This window comes from Scomber japonicus, chromosome 23 (genome assembly GCF_027409825.1).
Source record: "Scomber japonicus isolate fScoJap1 chromosome 23, fScoJap1.pri, whole genome shotgun sequence".
Classification (NCBI taxonomy): Eukaryota; Metazoa; Chordata; class Actinopteri; order Scombriformes; family Scombridae; genus Scomber; species Scomber japonicus.
The window spans coordinates 15,805,675-15,823,861 of record NC_070600.1 but is presented as its reverse complement, the minus strand read 5'-3'; the positions used below and the strand labels follow the sequence as shown (position 1 = coordinate 15,823,861).

Below are 18,187 nucleotides of genomic sequence, written 5' to 3'. Positions count from 1 at the left end.
AAATCTTCTAATCTAACATGAGCAAATTTCAATTTAGCTTTATTTTAATCCCGTTATTTCTAACTGACTGTGTTCATTCATCACCTTTCAACTGCAAATATTATCATTACTCCGCTATCCTAACAAAGTTCACACACTTCAGCCACAGGACTATTGCTGAGTTAACAGAGGAAGACTAAACTTGCATGATGTCTTGTGGCTGACCTCAGCCCTGCACGTCTGTGTGTCTATGTAACTGTACAACTTAATGACTTTACCCTCTGTGTTTCCTATTGCTGAACAGCAGGAGCACATGTCCCCACATCATTCTCACACCCTTATTATATGCATCTCACCAACTCCTATAATCCCCCCCAGTGTCAGCTCTGTTTAGGATTTTACATGGCTGTCATCAAGTTGGACTCATTAGCTATGTGGTAGGTAAGTTGCACCTAAACACTGACAAACGTTAATTATGCAAGTCACTCAAATATGCGGCTTAGACATGACATGTCTTGACCCCAGGTGAAAAATGGCCTCCCTGATCACAAACCATGTGATTATGTGAAAGCCACAAAACCCGCAGAGGATAAATGAGTCATTAATGGAAAAAAATGAATGACTCTCTTTGGGCAGGGTATTAATGATGACTTTCCATGGGGGAAAAGGGTGGAGAGATCTGTATGTGGGTTCGTATATGAGTTGAGTGAATTTTGAAATTATGCTGAGGTCTCTAATTGAATATGGTTAACGCACTGGAAATGTAGGATAACGCTGGATTATTATTTTTCCTTTAATAACACTGTAATAGGTGGACAAATACTCAGAAATGACATCAGGCAGTTATGCGAAAATGTGGATCCACATTACAGCATCTGAACCTCTTGTTTGCTGAATCAAATGCAACAACCTGGGCCATGTTACACACTCCGCCTGCCAAGGAGTATGATCCAGCCATTAGGCATTTTGGAGGGGGGCAGCTGTTAGATTTGTTCTGCGGCTGTAAATTGTGGTTTGGAGAAATGCATCACTTTGGGAGCTCTGAATATTTTAGTAATGTCCTAATCAAGGCCTGTCCATGCTGCACTCCGTCTCTGTTCTCACCGCCTCATTTTCAAGGGTAAACATTTTCACAGCACGCAAATACTTCATCATTGTATTTTCTGTGATTTCGTGCTGCCAAAGCTCACTCTTTCCACTGTGTGAGGGATTGAAGGTGGAGTTTTTGCCTGTGTGATTGTAATTTTATGTTTGTGTGTGAAACCCAAAAAAGCTGGCGTTGAGTTAGACCCCTTTGGAACCTCTGTGATTTGAAAGGACTATGTAATTCTGGATAATCCTTAAACCCTGCAACCGCTGCACTCCAGACTCATCCAGCCATGAAATTAAGATCAGATACAACACCGAGAGGGTCTATCCAAACAGCAACACAAAGATAATACACTAACACCGTCGTACACACAAACAAAAACCCATGGCATATAGTATGTGTTCAGCAAACTTACGCAGGATTGCACATGTGAGCTAACACTCTGCGCTAGATAACGAGTACTCAGACAACACACTCCCACAAAAATATGCACACATGCGGGCACTCTGAGGCACATCTATAAATATACTCCCAACATAAAACTGTACACCGCAGGGACAAATAACCTCTAAGGTAATGCGTCATTATGCTCCTGCCACTGAGACACTGTGTACACCTTACTGTGACCAAACATCTGTTATACTATGTATTTCTGCTTATTAGGTTGTGGGTGTCGGTGGGGGCTAGCCTATAGAGATTCGAGTGTGTCAGTGAGAGATGTAACATGGCTGCTATTAAGTAATTTCCTTTTCTTTTTTTTTTACAGATCTTAAGTGATTGTAAAACGTCTGGTCCCATATAGCTATTTCAATCTTGTTTGCATTTTTAAATGTGGTTAGACCAACAAAAACCCATCCCTGAAAATGTTTAAGAATGACACGGAGCTACACAAAACAGACATATAATTTGGCTAACAATAGAAGAAAAAAATTCTAGGGAAGAGATCAAATGATGACGCTATCATGAGGTTGGACTTACCCCAAGGTCTTTCCCTGCCCACTTGCATTCATCTCTCTTGGAGGGGGTGGCAGGCCACGCAATCTGCACAAATGAGAAATAGACAGAGTCACATTATGCCGAAGGTGGATACGAGAAATTTACATGATGTTTTATAAAAAGGCTCTGAGTCAATGTGATGAATCAGAGGAAAGGAAGATTTTTGTAATTCCTGGAGAATGACTTTGGATTTGTCATTTTTACAATCCCTTATTTACTCTTTTATTTCCCTCTGCAGCCCTAGTGATATCATTAGTTGTGCAACCACATATGATGAATAAGAGATTGTAGAGATAGACTGCATCAAAGTGGGGTAGAGGAAGTTTAGGTAAAATGTGAATGACAAACAATCTGAAATATACTCTGTTTAGGTGAAGCTGGACAACATATGCTGTTACCCTCTACATCAAACTTGCACTTATAGACTTTCATGTATTCCAAATATAGTTTCTGGCTAAACTTCATTCAAACATTCAAACATTTTCTACAATAGAGTTACAGTTCAAATCCTGACCATATGGTTGCACTTTTCACTTAACATGTGAATGGAAAGCATGCTTTTGCTACTTTGTTCTCAAAAAGATAAGACTCATTGACAAATAAATAATGGCGTACTGTCCGTAAGGCGAATCCATCTGTGGCCTCTGGTGTCACATGAATTATAAACACACATGGCGTGTATGAGTGTGCATGTGTGAGCTGTAATGAGTAAGGGGATGATTATATACTCAAAGCCTCGGTGCCATTGAGCTCCCCTTTTCAGTGGTGGCCTCACAGATGTGAATGGACAATAGAAATATATTCACATGCATGTGCTGTAGATGTATTATTATGTCGATGAAATACGTTTGCGTGTGTCCTTGGAACATATACAGACACATTCCTTATTCTATTCCTAGACTTTATCTCCTCTCTAGATCAGCTGAGTTTTCCTCTCTCGGGAATCTGCATTGCACATTTCAGCGTAATTACATTAGATTTGCTTAATCACTGCTTTTTGGCCTTTATCTTGTAATGATGCAAAGAGCAGAACAAAAGAGCCAAAAAGAAAAAAAAAAAACACATCCGAGCCAAGGGCAAAAATAATTCAGACACACACTCTCCTTCCTTGCACTGACTGTGTATGTTTGAGCACTTTCATTCCCCATGTTCAAATCTCTGCAGCCTGCAGGCAAGTCTGTGTCAGTCTTGTGTGTCTATGATAGCAGGCCGAATCAGATAAAAAGACTGTTAACCTAGTCCAGGTGGAGTAATGGAATTATGGACAGCCCCGTCTGGACCAAGACAGACAGTGAATGGGATTAGGGGAGGGAGGAAAAGGTGGAGTATTGGCCTCCAGAGAGAGCAGCAGGGAGAGCAGAGGAGAGTAGATGAGAGGGGTAGAGAAGAGAAAAAAAGAAAAAATGAGAAGCTCAAATAACGCCTTGCATTCTGCAACAAGGAAAAACTTCATTCAACTCTCACACAGACCAGTAAACTTTAACCAAACTGCTGCCAAAATAAGGCTTAATACATCTGAATCTTACCTGTTTGTGGTCTCTGTTGATGTTGACAAGGTCGAATGAGAAGATGTGGTCCTCTGCGCCCACCAGTAGTCTCCCTCGCTCCTCGTCCAATAGGAAAGCATCATAGCTCGAGCTGTTAGCCAAGCCATTAAAGGTGACGAGGTTGCTGGACTCTAACATCTCTGCAAAGGAAGAACAAAAAGAAAAAAAAAATTACGATTTTGGGATCTATAAAAATGGCTGACAAAAGACTGAAGCACTGAAGAATGAACAGATGGAAAATAGGGACACAAACTGTGCCTCAGTAAAACCTTGTAAAATAAATTATAAAAAAACTAAATGTGGACATAACAAAGTCTCAAATATTGTTGAGTTATTTATGTAGTTCTTTCATTAAATAACATTCAATATTCTAGTAAAAAACTAACTAACTAATGTTATTTATATTTATATATATACATACATATGTATATAGTGGTATTGAGTCAAATTTTCAGATTTAATGTCACGATTCATTTAAATCTTTGGTTTAACACTCATGATTAACTTAATAATAACATTTCACAACAATCAATATTGGATAGTAAGAGAATAGTAAAATGTTTGTTTTCTTAGCCTCAAAGAAAAATACTGAAGTGTCAGAATGTTCTGTTGTATGAAATTACAACTGCTTTTCATGTTTTCTTAGTTGCTGTTCCATACACACATTTGCGCAGACACACGTCAGTCAGGTATAGCGTGAGACATTTGAAGTGAACACAGCATGTCCCAATCAGGGACACAGTTCAGACTGTTCAGCCGTGTGATTGGTTGAATAATTCATTTGGAGTTAGGGCCGGGGGGGGGACTTTGTGTGTGTAAGTATGTGTGGGTGTGTGTGGCATGTAGCTGTAAATGGGTTATTATGTAAATTAACATTTAAGAGTGTGTGACACACTACATATGTGCTTCTAAATAATGTTCCATTCAGGTGTACCAAAAGTACAAAGTGCAATGAACTATACTAAAACTACACTCTAAATTAAAACCTCCCCAAATCTTTATGTGTAATCCACTCTGGTCAGACCTCTAACAATTAGTTAACATTTAATCAACAAAGATGAGGTCCACCAACTCTGAAGAGTGTGAACCACAAGAGTAAAAGTATTATATTAACAAAGAACCACATTCCCTTCCTGACACTGAGTTAACCTAGAATTACATGCCAAGTAAATGTTAATACCAACACTTTTGTTTTAGTGAAGCTCAGCACATGCAAGAGAAAAAAATAATAATTTTTACATAGTTATAGTTTTTTAGTGTAAACAGTAAAAGTTGTGTCCAAGATAACCAAATATGTATATGTATATATAGTAAATTAAAATTCTTCCTGACTCTGTATTAAAAGCAGCACCATACAATACAGATACAATACAGAAAAACTTTATTAGGTCCTTTTTTCCCTTTACATCATTTTATTACTAGACTTTCTATAATGAAGAGCCTAAGTCGACCAAACAAATAAAATGATCTATCTTTAATTTTAATTAAGTATAAAACAATGCAACATCTTTGGCTAATTGCATGCAAATTAGCTCCCACAAAAATGAATGTTATGTCAATCAACAGTGGCCCATTTTTGCTCATACAGTGTAAACTAATCTGAAATTCAATGAACGTAACATTTGGTTAACAAATAAATAGAATTGAATTAACCTGTTAACCATATGCCTCTCCATGGTCTACTGGGTATAGAACATGTGCTTTTTATTTGCACCGCAGGTACACACTTCTGATACATCATCCTCACTATCATACAACATCATCCATCATCATCAGTGTCACCACACAGAATGGACACACGCAGGCACACAATGTAGAAAAGCAGACACCAGCACAAGCACACATGTGCACATAAATACGTATGTATATATACAGTATACATTTATACACACACACATGTGCGTACAGTCCGGTGGATTGTGATCTCCCTGCTCTCCCCGCAAAGCTCTGATTGACGGACTGCTATAGGAGCCATCTGCGCCCACTCACAGTGTGTAAGATCTTGGACATCTGTGTCTACATAAAAGAAAGGATTGAAAAGGGAGATGCAGGAAGTGGTGTGTCAACCGTTTCTGTGTATGGAGTGCCGGCGGCATGGATGAGGACTGCGAGAGGGAGTTGTCGTCACCTAATAAAGATGGTTGCAGCTCATCTGCGTCAGTCAGATTTCAGTTTGGGCTAAGTTTGAAACTAAGGAAATGGAGTGGGTGGTGTGGGCATGAATGGAGGTCTGTGGATGTGTGTTTCTGTGAGAATTTGTACTGTACCACAGATGGGTTGAGCGTATGTGTGTGTTATGTGTGTGTAGGTAGCTTTTTCTTTTCTTTTTACAATGACCATTCCATGCACACCAACCTCCTAGCATACATAGTAGCACATATATTGCAGTACTCTAAGGTACACATTACAATGACAAGGAATTTAATATTGAAGTTAAAAGATATTATCAGAAGCATTTTATAGCCATTCAGATAAACCCTTATTCTCAATATCACATATGACATTGCCGGGTCAGGAAGTGAGTTAGAGAAAGGAAGTAAGGAAATGTGATTTCCAGTCGACAGTACGCGAGAGGAGGTCTTCTTATATTTCAATGATGAAGTAAGGGAAAAAGAAGTGGATGTGGCAGAAAGCCAAAACAGGCATAAAAATGGGAATGAAATGGAAAAGTAAATTGTTTTAGGCTGGTAAAACGGGAAGAAAAAAAAGACAGTGACAAATAAATGAACAAACCAGAAGACAAATAACAATATCTTCTATCCTCTCTCTATTTCCTCTGGGAGAGATTTTTCTCAACTCCTCTTCACTGATATCTTGGCTGTATATGTGACGACCTGAATAATGTGAAAGTGAGAGGCTGGAGCTGAACCCGGGAGCCAGGAATGTGGTCCAAAATGGCAGCCTCTGAGGTCTGTCACGAAAGGTTTCCCCCAGATGGGCCAAAGAAGGAAAAAACACACGCGCATATTTCAACACGTGGCGATCTCTGACAAAGACGAGGTAGCCTGAGTACACGCAAATCCACACAGAGAAGCGTTATCTGAGCTGGGATCTACTGTGGTTTAGAGAATTGGGGGAACTGGGGCGTGATCACCTAAGGACCTCCAACCTAAACACAGACACGCTCGTTTGGAAAGGGAAACACAGGCACATAGAGAGCACACAGCGCAGCTCATACAGAAAGAGTAACCAGGCAAAGGACAAGTATACACACATTCAGTGAACATATACATACAATAACACACACACACCTACACACACACACCAAACAGGTTCAGCAGGAATTCACTATGCTTTGCCTTTAAAATGCACATCTACCACACCCATAAACTGACATGCATATATTAATATTGACCTAAATGTTTACAACGCATCATTTCTCCCTGAACAAACACACACACACGCACGCACACACACACACACACACACACACATATACACACACACACACACACATACTTCTTCCCAGACTAAGTTGTAATCCAATCAGTATTTCTGCTTATGCAGCATGAACTAGTGGAACAGTGAGCGCACTCAGCAGCTTCTACCTCTTGCACACTCCCTGGCCCCGTACCCCCCGACACCGGCTCACACACACCCAGAACACACATGCACACATGTTCAAACACACATCCTCTCATGTATCTGTGTGTGTGCGTACGCACGTCACACGCTCCCTCGCCACACACAGTCTGCTTACACTAGGCGCTGGACACACAGAGACATTTAAACGTATATGCTCGCGTGTGCATGGGCATTCCATTTGCTGCTTCACACAAACACACAGACACACACACACACACACACACACACTGTTCAGTCTCTCCTTCCCATTTTCATCCCACTTTCTCTTGTTACACACATCCTCTGTCTGCTCTCTGTCATTCACACGTCTTTCAAGTACACACATTCAGGCAATGTGGGCAAATAGCCACATAGATATATATCTCTATATCTATACCTATATATCTATATATCTATATATATAATCACATGCGCACATGCACACACAGATGCAAATATGAAGACACCTGAATCGTTGCCATGGCTCAGTTTGTTCTTGAGTGATGGTTATTTTATATATGCTTCTCTATATATTTAAATACATACTAGATTGAGGTTATAAGTCCTCATTTTCATATTCCCTCCATGCATACACACTGTATATTCAAGAACACCACTTGAAACTGGTAAAAACAAGCAATTCATTCAAATAAATTATAATTTGTCCTTCTGTCATACTCCATTATGGAAAATAACCTCTCTCTTATCTTAAAAAGCTTCAGAAAAAAAAAAAAAACTACATTCAAAATTCAAGTGCAATTGTCTGTGGAGTACTCTTCACTCCCCCATTCTCCAAACAGGCAGGCGTTTTAGACGCCTACACGTCACGCAATAGCAGAATAATGAAACCCTGTGAAAGAAAGGCGACAGGGCATTAAATTATGTTTATCTGAATGTGTGTGCGCACGGCTGTGTGAGTGTGTGTTTAAGTAACGTGAAACATAAAAGCCTGACAGAGGAAAACACTTGACTGAGATTCAACAGATGGGTAATATTCCATTAAACTAATGCAACACCTTTTAAGTGTTTCTCTTGTTCATGTATACAGTGAAGGCTCAAACAAGAGGAGGAGAGTGTTCAATATGCAGAATAGTGTTTGAATGACACATTTTAGTTGCTCATTTCCTGTTCGTTTTCTTTGGCAGTTGGGAGAAAGTGCGTGACTTAGACCCAATAGTTGTCTTTCTGTGGTCTTTTAAATGTGTGAGTACATATGTGCCTGTGTATATAAAGTACTACTACTCCATTGACAGGCAGGGGGAAAGACAGTTTGAAGAGAAAATGGCAGCTCAAAAGGAATTGGCGGGGAGAATTATACATATTTATCTTTCAAATACAAGGCTAGCTTCAGAAAAGCAAAGACATACAGTACTGTAATATCTCCGGTGGTTTGGCATGTCAGACTCACCGTCTTTCCAAACCCTGCCTTCCAATGCTTTCTTTTTTCTCTGTGTGTGGTGCGGTGTACGTTTTTGCTGCTCCCCTGTTGGCCTCAGCCACAAAACACAGGTGTTAGAAAAAAGACGAGGCAGCCGCCCCATGGAAATTTGCTGAGAGCTTTGCTTAACAAAGTGTTCAAATATTATCGTAAGCTCAAGGATATCCACACATGCCTCAAAAGTTCACCTCCTCTCTCTGTTTCTCCCTCCCTTTTCAGTCCCTTCCTAAGCACAGTAGCAGGTGTGGGTTGGTTTCCATGGTGACCATTTGTACAACACAACCTGGGCCATTGGATTTTTCATTCAGGTACGGCTGAGTGACAGCTCTGACAGGAAATGTGCTACCTTACATATTGTGTCATGAACTTTACAAATAAGAATAGCTGCCATGTGTGTCTGAATCTAAAAGAATGGAAACCGTGTGTGTGAATTAAGTGTGTATTGATTGATTCTTCACTACAACCATACTAAATATGTTAGAAGTTTGCTGTTGAAGCCATTTAGCACAAAAAAAATGAGTATGATTTTTTGACTCAGTTCTACAAAACAGTCTTTCAGTTGAAATAGAAACTCAATTTTCAATTTTCTGACCAAAGTGACTCAAAGCATTGATTCATATTTAAGCACTGTGTCATATGGGAAATGTTATATTCTCTCTGAAAAATATGAGTCAGAGTATGTTCAACCATAGGATATGTATCAGAGGCACTAACAAGACAAACACAACCACATCCCAAACCACACAGATTCTATATGAGTGCTCATAGTATGTGATGAATTTCACCATATAGCACCATCCATCTCTCTCAAACCAAATCCTAGACTTCCTCATCACCACATGGCATTCCTGTTTTCCCATGAGAATGAAAGAAGGAGAGTAAGGAGGGATTCAGAATTTAGAGAGCAGAGCACACTGAAAGAGCTGACAGGAGAGGAAAAGCAGAGTGAGCAGCAGTCTAAAAAATAGAGACCAAAAAAAAAAAAAGAAAAATTAAAGATAGTGACAGAAAATTAAGGCAGAAACATGAGAAAAAGCACACATACAACCAAAACGGTTGGATATGGAACCATTTCATTAGTGTGTGTCTCCTCCTGTCATTGGATGGCTGGACCACAGAAAGTGGTTTTCCACCAGTGCTGTGACCACAGACGGCTAGAGGCCTGGCCATGCCTACCACAGAAAGCCCACTCACACACCACTAAATGTTCATGTATAACCAGGCTGCTTTGACTCTGGTTCTTATTACTTTTAAGGAAAACACACACAGAGACACACGTGCAAATACACAAATGCAGTCACAAACTTGTTTGAATACAACTAAAGCAAGCATAATAGGCTGTGTGTATCCATGCACACACTCACAAAAGACTATCACTCCTCTGCAAAGCTGTGCAGAGAGAGGGAGATAGTGCTATCGCGAGGCAGTTTGATGGATCGACTTTGAGAGGAACCAGGCTGTGGTTAGCATGGTCATGTCTGGAGCCACTGCCTGTTAGTGCAGCCTGTCAGCTGTACGGTGTAGCTGAATGTCAGCTCTGCCATTTTATTAGAAATTAATGAGGCAAGGCTACAGATCTGAATGTGTCCCAGGCAAACTGTGACAGCAAATGCCTCGATGCAACAGAGACACTCAAATCCACGGGCACAGATGCACACTTCAGCTCTGTGAAACATCATTTGTGGACCTGTAATGCAATTCATGAAATGCATTTGCACTGGGAAATTAGCATAAATAACATCACAAGTTCATAAGTAGGGATAAAAGATATAAAGTGAAGATTTTGTCATTCCCCAATGTGCTGATGTAAAACTTGATATTTTGAGCAATAACGATATCTTTTCACACTTCATGCTGCTTTTTGCAAAGTAGGAAAAGACAAATAATTAGTCTAAAGTACAGTCTGAAAGTACTCAGAATGAGTGTGAGGGATTGATATTTGAAGTTAACCTTAAAATGTGACATTAAAAACAACAGAAAAGGTCCATTTGGATTAAAACAGCTAACAGTGGCCATAATTATATAAATCATCGAACACCCTCAGTGATATTTCTCCTGTGCAAAAACTCATTATATACCTGACTTTTTCCACTTGTCAAATATATTTGTCTGCTTGCCACTCCCTTTCCTTTGTCTGTGCCCATCTGTTGTCTCTCAGTCCTTAAGTCTGTCTTTCTGCAGAGATGTCCCCCTCATTTGTAACACGACTCTCTTCAGATTGAACGGTGCGCCCTCTCTCCATCTGACTGACAAGACTTAGCAGGTGGCAGGACCCATTCATACCCACAGTTCAGCAATCTGCACCATGCTGTAACCCAAGCCTTCATCCCAAACACAGATGCAAAGACACAGGATATTTTTCATGTGTGCATGCCCGCACAGTCCTTATGTACACATACTGACTCTGAACATACACAATTTCTATGCGTGCACACATATTAATCTTTGAGCAAACACACACACAGCCCTCACACTACTTCCTATTGCGACTTATGAGCACACTTCCAGACTGTTGTTGATAATCATTTTCTTTTAAATGTTCTAAAGCAAATACCACTGTAATTAGGGAACATTTTATGAAGACTGGGGAAAGACATCACATTCCAAAACACACACTAACTTGGAAAGCAAAAGTATGGACTCAAGCAATCGAAAGGTCATAAAACTCACAAATTATTCCAGCCTATTTTGCAACACATGGGATAATAATAACACAACATAATGGCTTGTTCTGCATCCCTGTATTATTTTAAACCACATACGGTAAAATAAGACACAAATCAAGCAATCTATGAATAAGCAGAAAATCCACACTGCTATTAAATCCACTGTATTAGTATGCAAGTGTAAAACTGCCACCGCAGATCATGATGAATGGCTTTTTGTTTCTAAGTGCGGTTGTGTTGTTGCACATTTATCTGCGTGGCGATGGGTGTCGGCACAAATATGCACTTACGCATACTTCTTTATCCCATCTATCAACTTGTGGGCTAGTTTGGTGTGACCTTACCAAACACTTTGGTCAGGTATATGACTAAAATGTGATATATTCAGTTGTAACATATGGGCAAAGTTGAAAAACAAGTAACTGAAAAACATTGGCTTACACTATTGGAATGTGGCTGTGTTGGAGCTGGAGGGTAGTCCAGAGTGTGTGTGCGTGTGTCCAAATAGAGTTGAAAAGAAGGATAGCCAGGAGACATGTATCAACTGAGCTGCAATCAAAGAGACAGGAAAAGGAGACAACACACACAGCCTACTTGAAGATTGTACTTAGGGTCTGCGGTGTTGTGGTTCCTTGAGAAGCGACTGAGCCGCAGGAGGGGGAGAAGGGGGTAGTAAGAAAAGAACGATGAGAAAGAGAGAGAGAGAGAAAGATGGAGGCAGACATCTCCAAAGTTGCCGCGTTGGGAGAACACCTTATAATTATCTACATCCGCTCTGTCAGCCCCAGCCCGCAGAACGGACAGATAGAACAGAGCGAAACAAAGAGCAAATAGAGAAGGAGAGGGAGTCAGATGTTCATTCACATATAAGGGAGTGAACAGATAACACACACGCTAATAAACCAACACATGCAAATCCCACAAAAATACATGCAATGCATATTTTCATAGGCAGGCACGCCCACACACAAACACACATGGACGCACTCACACAGACGGGCTTATTATGGGGCTGAGTCCAGACTGCGTTGAGTGTGGTTCCACACCAAGTGTCTATTTTGAAGGGTTGTAAGCCAATTCCAGATTCCCTGTCTCTTTCTCAGTCTCGCTCTGTCTTTTCCTCCTCAGTTCCACCCATCGAGCCAGCATGGGGCGGCCGTGATGGCATTAAGAGGTCATACAGTAGGCTCCGTAATTACAAGGGCCGAGGGTAATTATCAGGTTGTTTAACGAGGCCTTTAAAGTCCTAAAGTGTAGCTCGCTGGCTCATTTTAAGGGATCACAATAGGGTCAGATTTTGCAGGCCTACAGATCTGCCCCCCGCTATCTGCATTCACTGTACTGCATGCACATTGATCGACCTTTAGGGGTCAGTGTTCCTCTTGATGGCTATTTACAGTGCTGTACGTGCAGTGTGTTCAGGAATGTGATTGTGTGCAGGTATGTATTGATCAATGGGAGTGTATCCTTGTTTAATCCTTGCAGTTTGTATGCTGTATATCTGTAATCCAGCCGAAGCATTGAACAGATTCAGTTGTGTAACATTAAAATATCTGACGTAATAATTTTATAATATTATCAACTGCTAGGTTTTTCCAGATCCTAGTATTTAGTAAGAAATCAGGTTGTCATCTGTTATCTTAAACTATTGCTAACCACAATTAATTACTATCAGTTGTTCATACACATCAGCCTTTGATGAAACGTTATCAACATGCCTAATATCTTTGCTAAGCAAGATTATTTTAACTTGGACTTGAGTTTCACTTTATGCCTCCCTCTCCTTATATTACTAGTCGAGGCAAGGAAAGTTAGAGCTATTTCCGTCTCAAGGAGAAGAGAAAATCATTAACTCTTGTGATCATCGTTCTGTCCCCATGAAGACAGATCCTTTTTGCTGAATGTCTAACTGACCCCACTGGGAAATCATTTACTCTGCACTTTCTGCGCCAGCCGTCCCATGAGGGGTCATTTTATCTTACCTGCCTCCATTCCTCTGTCGTTCTACCTCACAAACTGCACACTCTGCAGTCATTTGGCTGTCCTCTCTAGAAGAAGAAAATGACTCACTTTATCTGACTATCTATCCCTAGAGGCATGTCATCAGCACTCATTTGAGAATCAAGGGTGTGTGGTCCAGTAAGGGCCCCTCCAGAAATTCCAATTGTGAAATACATATTTTAATGAAAAATCATTTTAGTTATTGTTGTGTGTGTGTGTACATTTCAGTTGTCACCCTCACATAAATTATACATAATTGCAGTAACGTGCAATAACTAATGAGAAAGTTCTGCTTCCAATCTTTGTCTGTGTGTAAAAGTACACACTTTACTGCATTCAACTGTGGTTTGTTTGTAATATGTTCAGATTTTCCTGGAGGCCCTGATTGGTTGACACGCCAAAAATACTGTAACTGGATCTTCAGCAGAAAATTTTACGCCCAAGAAATGTTGCCTGGTCAATTTCCAACCAATTGCTGCTTCCTTATTAGCTAACATTAACCCCCAAAAAGCAAACAAAACGTACAGGGATTGTTGTGGTACTGTTGTGATAATTATAAAGTGAAAGCAGCTGTTAAGTGGCCACCAAAAGATACTCTTAAAAAATATTTTAGAAACTATTAGCCTAGCCCCTAGCCACTGGCAGCTGGCTCTCTGCTACATTATACAGTGCATGCTTATGGCCAAAATACACAGGGAGGGGAGAAACTCTCACAAGTACAGTTAGGATTAAAGTTGAGGTTTGGATTAGGTTAAGGTTAGCATATAAATCTCATGAGAGTTTCGCAATTGTCCTTTCAATCCAGCATCAATCAATACGCAGAGCTACCTTGGGCCATAGCCCCACCTATTGGTAGAGTCATACCACGCTACTGTTGAAAATGACTTCATGGGACTCGCTCACTCACATGCTCTTAGCGTATTTGACTGTCCGGAATCACAGGCCCTACTTGATTCTTGCAATTGTCCAACTCCAGGGCTTCGATCTGTCTTTCACTCTCTGATCATGTGGTCGTCCCACTCGAGGGACTAGCCGACTATTTTGCTCAGCGTTTGTTTGACTGGCCTTCCCAAGAGGATTCCTTCTTGTCATTTATTTGACTTAATTACAATGCTGGCTTCACAGAGGGAGAGGGGATGAGTGACACTTCACTTAACGACCAGCCTCCCTTCCTTCTGCGTTGTCTACTGTAAGTCTGCCAGCTTTTCCTTCATTAAAGCAAATCTCCTCCTCTCCACCACCATCGCTCCCACCGTGCTGACATCCCTCCCTTCATCCACCACAGTGAGGGTGTTAACTGAGAATCGTCCCCTGACAGGCATCAAGAGAACTATCAAACACCTGTGGGCCCGAGACACTGGCAAGCAGAGACACACAAAAGCAGTGGCACATGATACACTTCCATGCCTTTACAACCCGTCTCCACTCACACAATGACATGCGTAGATAAACACACACAACAGCAAGAAGCCAACAGCAGTTAGCAAACACATAAAGCTGCACATACGTACACACAGAACAATAAAAGACACACATTTGTGATTCGATGCATACATACACAGGCACACGCACAAAACCAGGTGTCTAATTATATGAGTGCACGCCAGACCTGACACATTTTTGCCTTGCTAAAACACACACACACACACAGACAAACACACACACACACACACACACACACACACACACACGCTCCGCTTCGAGTCTAAGGTGGGGAAATCACAAGAGAGGGTGTTGAGTCCTCACACCAAGACGTGGCAAGAACATTCACACACACACACACACACACACACACACAGACACACACACACACACACACACACACACACACACACACACACACACACACACACACACACACACACACACACACACACACACACACACACACACACAAACACACAAACAAGGAGGCTTTGATGTACTTTTAGCAAAAATATTGCACATCCACTAAAGTGCATCTATCATGACAGGCTACTCTTCTCCTGCAGATCCACTCTCTTGGTTTGAAGACATGCATCCATCACTCATACAGCCAATACAGGCTTTGATGCTTGATGACATATCTCTTGTCGGGTATTGTTGTCAGCAACATGTTCTACTTGTCAGACTGAACAGTGAAGAGGATCACAAAAGGGGGCAGGAGGGAACTATATTTGCATTCTTTAAACAGATGGCTGTGTAAAGAAGGGATGACATTTTCCCATCAGGCGTAGAGGTTTGGCTCTGTGTGAATTGACATGATGGAGCCCAGGGGATGTATGACTTGCAGCAGGTAAGTTCAACTCTGATTCTTTCCAGATTGATTGTGTTCACATGGTAAATGCATGTCATCACCCCTTAAAATCTTACATCCTGATATGGCGAACCACACCAAAATATCCTGCACAAGCTCATTAATGTTAAAATACAAGCGGTATATTTTTATTTTAGATTTAGAATCTAACAGAGACAAACATCATATACACATTTGGAAGTTGAAAGGGTGATAAAGAAAAATATACCATACCAAAATTACAACTTGCACTTGATCTGAAGAATAAAACATGTCATATAGCAGGCCTCTAAACATAAGTTATACCAAACGTCTCAGCTAAAGATAGAAAAGGAATTAGAGTGACAAACATCATATTCACCCCCTTCGAGACTGAAATTTGATTTTTACCTCAGGATAGATTGAAATTATCTGAGGAACCAAAGCTTTGGGTGACAGTCAAACACACAAGCGGCATTCGACCGCACATTCATGTTGTCAGCTGCAAAATGACGGCAAATCAGCCTCTTCATAAATTTTCAGAGGGCATGTGTTACGAGGGAGGCAGGACTAAAATAAAGAATTGAGAGACCACACTCCCAGCTATATACTTTAGGTCATGTTTTAGGGCAAAGAACCACAACAGCCTCCCTCACTGACATTAAAAACCTTCCCAAAATATTCCAAAAATGTTGCCAGTTATTTCTAGCGAAGATGAAAAGTCTGCTATTACAAAGAGCCTGATTTAGTGTAGGGTGTGAGAGAGGAGACGAGACAGAGAAAGAGAGAAAGACAGGGAAGGAGGGAGGAGGAGAGGAAGAACCGGCGCTCCGCAGTCTCCCCTCAAAATAACACAGAAGGAGAGAGAATAACATGTTTGCTGTATACGTCAAAAACTTACACGTGCACAATATAAAAAGACGCACGAAACTCCCTCTCATTCTCAACCAGTACAATCCATTACAAATAAATGATCGGAAGCACGAACATTAAATCGACATACATATGAACAAAACTCGCCAACTGTTGGATCGATTTCGGATATAGTAATGCAAAGTAAGGAAACCTTCTTAAAGAAAGGCTCTGTGTCTGGCCCAAAGCAGATCACCCCCTTTTTTAGGAGTTTTTGGGGCAGAAGGTATTAAAACAGAGGCTCTACTGCTTGTTCAGAGCTCTTAACAGGGCTATACAGTACTAACAGAAGGGGACAGCACAAGGGGAAAATTGGTACAGGGGCCAATATATACATTGAACTTCAGGCAGCAGCCCTTCCTCAGCATATGGAACCAATCTGACTATTTGTAAGGAGAATAGTGAATTCTGAGAGACAGGCAGGGCAAGTATGAAGGAAGGAGTGAGTTAATGGGTGAGAGGAATCCAGAGGTTAAGTTAGATGCTGCGTGCTGACCAAGAGTGACTGAGAGAGCAGAAATAGATATATAGAAATGTAGGAGGGAAAAAATACTCAACATATGAAATAATGGATGAAAAGATGAGCATTAAAGGGCACCCATGACCAAGAAAAAAATACTATATCAGCTAGTCTATACTAAAAACACCAGCAACCACTGTGGTCCCATATATCCTGAACTCAGGAGAGAACGGAGAATGGGCTTACCCTTGTATGACAGCTTTAGCCTGGGTACGTTGTGCTTGGGCTCAACTCCTCTTCCCAGCTGCACCGCCCCGCACAGCAGCACTATAATGCCAAACAGGTAATCCATGGTGCTGGAGTGCTGCTGGCTGGCCTCCAGACCAGGGGGCACTCACACCCCAACCAGTGCCCCGAGATGAGTGGCTTCCGCTGGGGTATGCCGAGCCCGGAGAGTCCCTCAACGCAAGCCCTGAAAGTGGAGGTTCCAGGGAGGAGGGAGGAAAAAATCCTGGATGTGCTCCCCAGCTCAGAGTGCAGACTGTGGGGGGGACTTCTGTAGTGTGAAGTGGGTGAAGGGGTTCCGCTCACATGGCTCCCGGTGTGGAGGTCCAGGCTAGATAGTCCCTTGGTTTATCTGTCCTCTCCCAGGTGAAGACTCAGCAATAGGTTGGCTTAATAGGCAGGAATGAGAAAAGAGGTAAAGCCTGTATAAAAGGTAAATCAAGAACACTTATCCAGAATAATAAGGCTATCCTTTTCTAGAGAATTTGGATCTCTTTCTGTCTTCTGGCTTCTCAGACACTAACAGCAACCCTCTAATCCTTGTGTGCGGCTCCACCAGACTGCGAGAGAGAGAGAGAAAGAGAGAGAGAGCTAAACCATCCACGGGAAGAGAGGGGAGGGGAGGAAGAGCAGCTGAGAGAGAGAGGGGGAGTGCTGGAGAGAGAGAGCGGAGAGGGGGGCGGGATGACTTGAGACCTACGATGAAACCATTATAGTGGGTAGGAAGTATTCTATGCTTGGGTTTTTATAGTGTTGACTCTTCCGCACCTATTTCCTATTTCCTCATTTGTTCTATATTTCCTTTGTTGTAATTTTCCAACACCCAAACTCTCTCTCTACCTCTTTTTTTTCTCTGCTCATGGTCATTTAATTTAGAGTAGTATCTCTTCATGTCCAATTCAGCTTTTTCTCCAAAAGGCAGATAAAGCCAGAGAGCACTGGTCTTGGCTGGACTATTTTGAATCAAATTGATATTTTAATCAGTTCCTATCAAA

General features: G+C 41.3%; 1 protein-coding gene across 1 annotated transcript in view; it reads right to left on the bottom strand.

Annotated features, from left to right (window-relative positions):
- Positions 1 to 17,857, bottom strand: part of sema3aa (sema domain, immunoglobulin domain (Ig), short basic domain, secreted, (semaphorin) 3Aa) — a 32,670-nt gene extending 14,813 nt beyond the window's left edge. The window contains exons 1-3 of the mRNA XM_053344132.1: positions 17,154 to 17,857; positions 3,592 to 3,752; positions 2,048 to 2,110 (exon numbers count right to left, since the gene is read on the bottom strand). Coding sequence (XP_053200107.1) covers positions 2,048 to 2,110; positions 3,592 to 3,752; positions 17,154 to 17,259 — 330 coding nt within the window. The 5' untranslated portion in view covers positions 17,260 to 17,857. The remainder of the gene's footprint in view (positions 1 to 2,047; positions 2,111 to 3,591; positions 3,753 to 17,153) is intronic.
- Positions 17,858 to 18,187: the final 330 nt, after the last annotated feature.